Here is a 9,544-nt window from a genome sequence, read left to right on the forward strand (position 1 = left end):
CCGCACATGCCCCGGCTGCTCCCAGGGGAAGGGGGGTGCCGGCGGGGAGCCCAGGAACCTGCCCGCGGTGCCGCGCTCGGGGCGGCAGAGTCAGCGCTGGGGAATGCCCCGGCGCGGTGCCGGGGTGCCGGGCTGCGCGGGGAGTGTCCTCGGCGCGGGGCAGACAATAACAGGGAGGGAATCTGGGTCAGGGCTTTGGCTGGGCTGCGCTGGGGCTGCGAGGAGGGTTGGCTGGTCCGGCAGCTCCAGGAGCAGCCGTTTCTTGGCGTCCTCCATCTCGGGAGAGATGGTGGGAAGGGGGTGGGCAGCGATCCTGGGCAACTGTGGTCCTGCACGGCTCCCCCGTGGGAAGCGGGGTGCTTGTCTCAAGGGCCTGCCTCGCCCCTCTCTGACCCAGCTTCGGTGACAGAGGGTGTAATAACGCCGGAGAGCTTTCCTGAGGATGGTTAATGAGTGTTTGCAAAGGGCTTTGCCCCCCCCGGGTGGGAACCACTGCTGAAGTCCATCCCAGGCGGTTGGTTAGCGCACCGGGTGATTTGCAGGCAGGGTGCTGTACGGCCCCACAGGGATATAGCAAACGATAAATATTCTGGAAAGGAAAAATACAGCTGTTTAAGCTGTAAGTTTGAGAATTTCCTACTCACCAGCGCAGGGACAACTGGCTTGGGGTTATTTCTGAGTAGCTGTGCAGGGGGCCCCAACTGCCCCCCAGGACCTGCCAGGGTGGGGATGCCCCGTCCGGCTCAGCGCAGGGAGGGAAGGGATTTGCTTGCGGGACCGGAGAGAGTTACAGGTTGCTGGACCTGGGATTTGAGCTCCTTCTGCCTGGCTGGAAATTCCTGCAGGTGTTTGATGTGTGCTCTTGTGCCGAGGCGATGGCGAGAACACCCAATCCTCCCCAATCCCCCCCCGGCCCGGTGGCAGGCTGTGCCACGCTCTGCCCTCCATCTCTGCCCCGATCCCCACCTCGGGCTGCATGTGGAGGGGGACACAGCCACCAAGCACTGCCAGGCCACCACCATGCTCAGACACTCCTGCATTTTTCTCATGACCTTTATGCATCCTCTGTGGCTTAAAGACCTACCGAACATAGGGTTTTTTCTCCTACCCCTTAGGTCAGGGTGTGTGTTTTACACTCAGGCTGTTTCCTCTTTCCAAAGTACCAGGCAGGCAGTGGGGGCTCTGTCTAGAGATGCTTTGATAGCTTTTTTTAAAAAAAAATTTTCCTACTTCTGCTTTCCGAGATGAACAGATGGAAATGTAGGTAATTCTGAGAAGCTGTAAACAAGCCAGGCTGAGCTATAAATGCGTCGGCTTTCAGGACATGTCCTGCCCAGCCTGCCTGCTCAGATTGGGCCCAAGAAGCTGGGATCTGGCCAAAAACTCTTGCTTTGGAGGAGAGTGATGCTGCAGGGTGTGCCTGGGCTTTGGGCAAGGATGGGGACAGGGTGGTGCTGGGGGACAAACGCACCCCTCCCTCGCAGTCTGGCCAGGGGGAGCTGAGCACGGGGCAGCTCAACCCATGTCCCCAGCTCTCAGCTGGGTGCTTTGGCCAGGCACAGGGCTGCTGAGAGCATCACCCAAATCTGGCCAGAGCACCCAGCCTCTGTGACTCAGGGCTTTTCATAGCAGAAGTGCCCATTGCCTGCTGTTTCACCATGGGGGGGATCTAATTTAGCAGCCCCCAGGCCTGGGGAGCACTCCTCTGCCCAGGATGGAGTTGGAACTGTCATAATTAGAATCCTCCACAGCCCTGGCGATGTCACTCGGTGGCTCGCATCCTCCTGCTGACTCGCCTGCATCCCCCGGCCAACTGTTCTGTGCCAGTGCTGGGACTCAAGCCCTGACCTCAGGGACCCCCCCCTGCCTTGGTGATGCTGTGGGTGCAAGGAGACACAGGTGGGACAGGAACATCACCCTGCACCGCATCGCAGGGTGGTCACAGTGGTGCTGGTAGCCCTCAGCGTGGTCTGGATCCCCATCCTGCAGAGCTCCAGTGGTGGCCAGCTCTATGTCTACATCCAGGCTGTCACCAGCTACCTAGCTCCTCCTGTCACCGCTGTCTTCGTCCTGGCTGTCTTCTGGCTCCGAGCTAATGAGCAGGTACATGACCTGGGTGGCCCTGGGGATGGCCTGGGGACATGTGGTGGTGCCAACACCTCCCTGCCCACCCTGCTCCTGGGGACCCAGCGAGGCTCGGGGGGTTGAGGAGAGGAAAGGGGGAGGCGATGCTGGAGGGGCTGGGGACAGGAACCAGGCCTGGCTGGTGTTTCCCCAGGATGCTGGGGGGTGGCTGGTATGAAGAGGAGGAGGAGGAGGAGGTGGCAGGTGCTGCCATGCATGACAACCAAGTGTGGCATGGGCCAATGTATGGATGGACCCCAATGCATGGCAGGGGACACCCTCTGCGGAGGCGGTGCAGATTTGGGCTGGGGGTGCTGTCCCAACACGCCAGGGCTGCTCAACAGGGAGCAGCTGCCTGGGGGGGTGTGTGTGTGTTTGTCCCCTCTGTAGGGTGACTGTCCCCCCACTCCGGCCACCCCCTCACGGACCTTTTCTTTGCAGGGAGCTTTCTGGGGCCTGATGGCGGGGCTGGCGCTGGGGCTGGCCAGGATGGGGCTGGAGCTGGCGTACCCCTCGCCCCGCTGTGGGGTCCCCGACCAGCGGCCCTGGCTGCTCACTGACATCCACTACCTGCACTTCGCCGTGCTGCTGGGCACTGCCACGGCCGCCGTGGTGGTAGGGGGCAGCCTGCTGACCCCCCCGCCACCTCCAGCCAGGGTGAGCATGGCACTCGGGACCCCTCACCCTGGTCCCCACGTCTGTACCCACACACCAGAGCTCCTCGGCTGGAGACACTGATGTCACCTGGGTGCACCCCAAGCTCCGCAAGGGGGGTGCCCATGGGGATAGTCTGTCCTGGGGGTGTTTTCTCATCAAATCTCACCCTGGTTTTTAGCTAAAGGATCTCACCTGGTGGACCCTCTCGCAGGAGCCCCCCCAGCCTTCCATGGATGGCACATCCGAGGGACCCCCCGACGGTGAGTGTGTCCTCAGGGGTGTCTGGAAGTGGTGGCATCTTCAGTGCCCCCCACTCCGTGCTTTTAACAGGCAGCAGGATGACCTGTGCCTCAGTTTCCCCGTGGCTGTGCCACCTGCCAGGAGGCGGCTGATCCCCACGGCTCTTTGTCCCCCACATTCACACTCTTTCTGTGCCAGGTCCCTCTTCAGCCACACCAGGCAGCCATCAGCCATCAAAGGCCGAGGGACCCCCAGCCACGGCCCTCAAGGACACCACAGAGCCCCCCTTCTGGGCCCGCGTCTGCGGCATCAACGCCGTTGTCCTGATGTGTGTCAATATTTTCTGCTATGCCTATTTTGCCTAGCAGCCTGCCAGTACCTGGGGAGGGGGGGAGAAATGGGGATTTGGGTGATATAGTTTTTATTTGTCACGTTTGGGATGTGGGATGTTTAAATTCACTGGTGAGATGAGCTGGGCGTTCTCAGTGCCGTGGACTCTGAGTGTGTCCCAGGGGGCTGTGAGGCATGTGTGTGTGTGGAATTTGTGGGGGCAGTGAGTCCCCTGGGAGGTGACTGGGGAGAGGTATTGGGGTGGGTGAATAGGGGCTGAAGGGGAAGCAAAACCACAGCAAAGCAGCAGGTGCCTGAGCGTGGCCATGGGACCACCATGGCGGTGGTGGCAAAGGACCAGCCGTGCTCAAGGGTGTCACCCAAACACATTTTACTAGCTCTAAATAAAAAAATAATATAAAAGCCACAATTTGCAGCTGTGAACAGCACCTGCAGGACTAAAATCCTGATGGACCAGCCTTCCCCCAGCGCCCTGAGCCCCAACACCCCCTCTGTGGAGTTACCGAGCCCGGCTACATCCTGGCTGCCTGCAGCACCCCTCGGAGCCGGGGCTTTGCTTCCAGGCTCTGGTTTGGGGTGCACATGCTCGTCCTCTCTGTTACTGTCACCCTGCGGGGTTGTGGCTCTGGAAAAGTTTTTCTGGCTCTGGTTGAAGGCTCTGTGCTCCCTCCCTTGGGAGCACTGCTGCTAGCCTGCAGCCAGAGGCCATGCCTGGGCTGGTGGAGGTGGAGGTTTCCTGGGTCGGGGGAGCTGTCGCTGATGTTTTGGGGTGCCGGAGCCAGGCAGCCCCTGGATGGGGATCACCACCAACCTGGCTTCTACCTCCAGCATGGCCCACGTTGGGACTGTGCGTGTCAGCAGCCCGGCATGGGGACAGGCACCGTCCGTGGGGACAGAGGGACGTGCAGTCCACGTGCAGGCACAAAGCAGCTCCGGGAGAGACTGGGGGGCAGCAGGGGCCGCGGTCCTCCCCGCAGTGCTGGTGGAAGCTCACTTGCGGATGGGATGGACGTAGTTGCGGGGGAAGAGGCCGACGCGCCCGTAGATCTTCCCCTGCCACCAGTTGGGATCGGGGCAGTCCAGGACCTCAATGATGTCCCCACGGAGGAAGGTCAGGTGGGAACCATCATGGGCCGAGAAGTCAAACTGGGCTTGCACAAATTTGGGTCTCCTCACCTGGAGGAAAGTCAAGGGCAGGGGTTGGTGGGGGGGAGAGGTGCCCCCCATCTGCCAGCTCCCCTGCACCGACCTGCACTGCCCGAGTTCCCAGTGTGAGGGGGATGCTGCTCCAATGCGTGGTGAGGGACAGTCTGGTGGTGGTGGGGCAGAGCATAGAGGGGGTGGAGGTACGTGGGGTACCTGCTTTGAGGATGAGAGATGGGGACCAGGGCCATTCTGTAATGGGAAGAGTCAGAGGGCTGAGGACAGCCCTGGGTGCATGGCAGAGCTGGGTTGCAGGGGAGCACCCCAGGGCACAGGGCTCCCTCTTCCTGCTGCCTGGGAGAGCTGAGATGGGTGCCCAGGGAATCCCTACCCCTCAGAGGCAGCTGGCACTTTTCTCCTTCCCAGGTCCATCTGGGTGCCAAAGCCTCCCCCAGCCCAGCTCCCAGGGCCCAGTTTCGCTTCCTCAAACCACCACCTCAGGGCTCAGCTTTGCTGAAGCGTGCCTGGAGCTGGCTGAGCCCCGTATCGAGCTGGCTGGGCTCTGCCACCCGCCCTGGGCATCGCCCCTGGCCCAAGGGACCGTGGCATGGGCCCAGGGCGAGCTGCCCTGCCCTGCCCTGCCAAACTGCGCCGGTAGCTTTTTCTCCACCCTGCCAGCTTCCCCGAAGAGCTGCCTGTCTCAGGCTGTTGCACCCTGCCTTGAGCTGAGCCTGAGTGCAGGGCCAAGCGCCAGCAGGGCACCTGGGATGTCCCTGTCCCCTTCTGCGGGGACACTGCAGCTGCGGGGGGAGCTGAGCTTTGAGGGAGGCTCATACAGGGGTTTGGGACCAGAGCCCCAGGATGCTTTGCCTGAGGGCAGCGGGCAGCCCGTGCCCTGGAACCAGACTCTGCTTTCCTCCATTTTGTCCCTCTCTGCTGTTTCTCAGCCATTGCCAGCATCCTGTGGCTGCTGGGGAGGGGCAGGAAAAGTTGAGGCAGGAGGAAATTCCCGTCCCCCGGCAGCTGAAGCCCCATGACGCCTCCCTGCAAGCACAGTCAGGGGCAAAGCAAGATCGTGGCAGCGCTGCTGACCCATGGGCCGGTCCCGTGCCTCAGTTTCCCCATGAGCCAGCGTGGTGGTGGCAGCTCTAGTACCAGGGGAGCGATGAGGAATCCCAAAGGTGGATCAGACATGGGCCGTGCCATCACCCCACACCCCAGCCCTGCATGTCCCCATGGCCCCATCCCCTGATGGTACCTCCTGGGTCTGATCCTCATCCCAGAGGAAGATCTGGTGCTTTTTGGCGATGGTGGTTGTCCTGTAGAAATCCACCAGCTCGTTGAGGGAGTTGAACTTTTCCTCCCAGAGGAAATATTTGCCATTTCTCTCCCTGAGCACCTTGAAGTGCTGGACGTGCTGCCCGTAGCTGCAGAAGGAGGACGGACGTTACCCCAGCCCCAGGATGCTGGCAGCACCCAGACCCCCTTCCAGCATTGTGGGCAAAGCCCAGGGGATGCTGGGTGGGCCCCACGGGTCCCACTGCACCCATCCTGCCATGCCAGGGTGACGGTGGCACTTGGGGTCACTCCTGGCCCTGCTGCTGAGGCAGCAGGAGAGGGGTCCCCAGCACGATAACAACCCAGACCCGCAGCTGAGACCTGCCACAGCTCACCCCACATGCAGCTGAAGCTCAGCACAGTGGGATGCCCGTGGGCTCAGAGCTGGCAGCCTGCTAGCCATGTGTAGGACAGGCAGCCTTGTCCAGGGAGCAAACAGGGGCCACATGTGAAGGAAGTGTGATGAGAGCTGCAGGTCTCAGCTGGGGAGGAGACTGCAAAGCCGGGGCTCAGGCTCCCAAATCCCCTGTGCCCCTGGAGACCCCTAAGCCGCAGGAGGAGGGGGCAGCCTGAGATTTCCTTTGCCAGCCCCCCATGTTGGCACCCCCTCGGTGTTGGGGTTGGTGCTCTGCAGGGCTGGCACGGGGCCGCTGCAGGGACCCGCCGTTGCCCCAGGCAGGGGCAGGGAACCTGGCCACGCTGGTGACGCATGGCAGAACACAGTTCCCTTTCATTATAGGCAAGAACCTCCTTAAAACGCTTAATTAGAGATTAGCAGCGTGAGAAAGTGCCTGTCTGGCCTGAGGCTGGCTCCTGCTACCCTAGCCCTGGGCATGGAAGGGGCAGCAATGGGGTGAGAGGCTCCAGGGCAAGCTCTGCCTGTTGGCACGTTGCCTTCAGTGCCAAAATCATCACCCGTGTGGCATTGGGGTGCTGCGTCCCTTCATCCCCGGGGATGCTGGGGGCAGCTCGTTCCTCCAGGCCACATCCCCTGGGCTGTGCTTGCAGCTTGGCCCAGCCCCATCGTTACCCACATGGCTGTATTTCGGGGCACCCCAGTGAGGGACCCCGGGTGAGGCAGCGATGCAGCCCAGCTGTGCAGGCAGGGAGCAGGAAGCAGCAGGGATGGAGGTGGAGAGCGAGGCTGAAGGAGAGAAAGACCCTGCGCCTGGATGTGTTGGGGACATGGCTCCACCCCTTCGAGGTGTCCTGGGCCGGGCAGGGTGCTCACCCCTTCCCCAGCACCGTGGCAGGGAGCAGGCACGAGGGTGGCCTGATGGTCCCCGAAAACAGGGGCTGTGGTGGACCCCTGCCCATCCCACCGCGTGTCCATCCGTGTCCCACGGCCACTTACTTGACAGAGATGGAGAATTCCCCCGGGGCGCTCTCGCTGTCGCGGATCAGGAAGGCTCCCAGGTGCTTGCGTTTGAGGAGCTGCTCCTCTGCCAGATGCCGGGAGATCCTGCCCGCGTACCACCTGCGAGGGGCACTGGGCTCAGCCGTGTGGGCACCCGGGGACACCCCAGGGCCGCATCCCCACCCCAGAGGATGGAGGCACCTTAAGAGCCCCGGTGCTGTCAGGAGGAGGGTCCACACTGGGCTCCCCACAGCATTGCGACCCCCTTGCAGAGGTTTCTCCCTTCCCCTTCCCCCCCACAGTTTGCCACAGCGCATTCTCGGGGGGGGTGGGGGGGGGCAGCGCAGGGTGCTGCGGGTGCAGATGTGCCCCCATGTGCTGCCTCGTCCACAGGGTGAGCGCAGCATCGCCAACAGCCGCGACCACATCCTGTCACCCGGCTCGCCACAATCACATGCCTCGTCCTCCACTTTGCTGCCTGTCCTTCCCACTCCCCCCATGTCCCACGGGCCCCTGTGAGAACAGCCCTGCCAGGTATTACAGGAGGTTTGCAGAGCAGAAAACTCTCCATGACGGGATAAAACCCTTCCTGCCTGTGTTGCTGGCAGCTGCCAAAATGTGGAAGGGCAGAGTCCCCATCTCCTGTCCCTGCCAAAGCTGCGCCCGTGTATTTGGGAGCCGCAGGCCAGGGACACCTTCTACTACCTCTTAAAATTGCCCCATGAACGATCAGCCAGGGACTTTAGCACAGAGCATCTCCCAGCGTGAACCCTCCAGGTGCTGCATGGAAGAGGCTGCATCTCGCCCGTCCCGGCTCGTTAACCGAAGCCAGAGAGGCAACGGGATCTGCCCCGGGCTGCCCCGAGCTTGCGTGTTCCTGCTCCCCAGCCACAGCCCCAAGCAGGTTTTGCTATGGCATTTAAATGTGATTTACCAGGGGATAATGATACATAAAACACAGGTTAAAACAGGGATGGATTACACTGGGCTTTAATAACACAGTAATAGGATTGTGTCTAATGCAGTTGTAATCCCATAACGCTTTGTTGTTCCCCAATTATCATTTATTTAGCGGGCAGCCTGGTGTGAAGGTTGAATTTCTGCATGTTGGGGGTAGACGGGCATGCTGCTGCCTCCTGTCCCCTCTGGCTGTGGTGGCAATGGCAGAGTGACCTGGCAGGCAGACCCCATTGCTCTGTGACTCAGTTTCCCCACATGTGGGATTCGTGGCACACCTTTGGGCATCGGGATGCACCTCTGAGATCGCTGCCTGGGTGGTGCGAGAGGATGTCCTGGCCCTGCTGGGTGCTACCAGCGCTGGGCTTTGAGCCCCATTTCTTTGCGTGATGAGATGATACTTACGGGTGTGGCTTGACCTTGATGTAGTTTTTGGGGACGAAGCCTTCACAGCCGTACAGCTCAGCCTTGTACCAGTTCTGGTCATCTTCCATATTGAGGATCTAAGGTGGGAGGGAGCAGCAGGGAGTGTCAGCTCAACTGCTGTTCTCCTGGGAGAGGGGCTAAGTGGGACCGCCACTGCTGCCCCAGACCCCACATCCCCCACCGAAATCTGGGAAAAAGGGGGCTCTGACAAAAGCGACATGGTTTGGGGGTGTTTGGGGGCACCTGTACAGAGCTGACTGCCACCCCCAGGGCTCCTCGGCTTGTGGTTGGTCTGGATCACCACGAGTGCTGGCAGCTGGGGGGGTGCTTGGCATTACCCCAAATCCCCGGCCAGGGAAAAGGGTAAACACTGTCCCTGGAGGAACTGGGGTGACAGTCAGACCCTCGTGTCCCTTCGGGGCAGTGGTAGCTGGGTTCTCTGTGGGAGGAAGCACCCCAGCGTGAACAGGGGTGCTGACACCCGCTTCCGCGCGACACCATTTTCCAGCCTCCCACGCAGGGGCCCGGGGGCCGGCACAGCTGTGAAAACAGGATCCGAAACCCCGAGGCACGACACTGGGGCTGTGGGGAAAACACATCGGGGAGACAGGGACGGGCACAGTGGGTTTAGGGTGCTGGGGTACAGCCGGGACATGGCCTCACCCTCCCCGGGGCTGGCTGCACCCTGGGGGGCTGCTGGGTGCCGGGGGTCCAGGAGGAGTTGCCGGCATCGTGGCATCAGCCCCTCAGAGAAGGGTGAGTGGCCAGGCAGCGTGGCAGGGTGGGGGTGCCCTCCCCCCCACCGCAGGGCTGCAGTCCCTTGGGAATGTTTTAAGTCCGTCTGAAACTTTCTGGGATGCCAGGGTGGCATCTGAGAGCCCGTCCCAATGCCAGAGCCTGGGTGGGGCTTTGGGAACATGCTCCCTGCTGCTGCGTCCCTGCACACACCCT

At 61.7% G+C, this 9,544-nt stretch overlaps 2 protein-coding genes across 4 annotated transcripts in view; one reads left to right on the forward strand and one right to left on the reverse strand.

The window, feature by feature from the left end:
* Positions 1 to 3,386, forward strand: part of SLC5A10 (solute carrier family 5 member 10) — a 38,841-nt gene extending 35,455 nt beyond the window's left edge. The window contains exons 11-14 of the mRNA XM_026859193.1: positions 1,935 to 2,103; positions 2,566 to 2,781; positions 2,960 to 3,049; positions 3,303 to 3,386. Coding sequence (XP_026714994.1) covers positions 1,935 to 2,103; positions 2,566 to 2,781; positions 2,960 to 3,049; positions 3,303 to 3,386 — 559 coding nt within the window. The remainder of the gene's footprint in view (positions 1 to 1,934; positions 2,104 to 2,565; positions 2,782 to 2,959; positions 3,050 to 3,302) is intronic.
* Positions 3,387 to 3,736: 350 nt separating this feature from the next.
* GRAP (GRB2 related adaptor protein) overlaps positions 3,737 to 9,544 on the reverse strand; it is a 6,428-nt gene continuing 620 nt past the window's right edge. Inside the window, exons 2-5 of one of the 3 annotated variants that reach the window (XM_026858978.1) lie at positions 8,573 to 8,670; positions 7,208 to 7,330; positions 5,774 to 5,942; positions 3,737 to 4,548 (exon numbers count right to left, since the gene is read on the reverse strand). In XM_026858978.1, the coding sequence (XP_026714779.1) occupies positions 4,363 to 4,548; positions 5,774 to 5,942; positions 7,208 to 7,330; positions 8,573 to 8,670 (576 nt within the window). In that variant the 3' untranslated portion in view covers positions 3,737 to 4,362. Of the gene's footprint in view, positions 4,549 to 5,760; positions 5,943 to 7,207; positions 7,331 to 8,572; positions 8,671 to 9,544 lie in introns of all 3 variants that reach the window. The other 2 variants (XM_026858979.1, XM_026858980.1) reach the window with 2 other exon arrangements.

The sequence above is a fragment of the Athene cunicularia genome, assembly GCF_003259725.1.
Source record: "Athene cunicularia isolate RWA chromosome 14 unlocalized genomic scaffold, athCun1 chr14_part1, whole genome shotgun sequence".
Classification (NCBI taxonomy): Eukaryota; Metazoa; Chordata; class Aves; order Strigiformes; family Strigidae; genus Athene; species Athene cunicularia.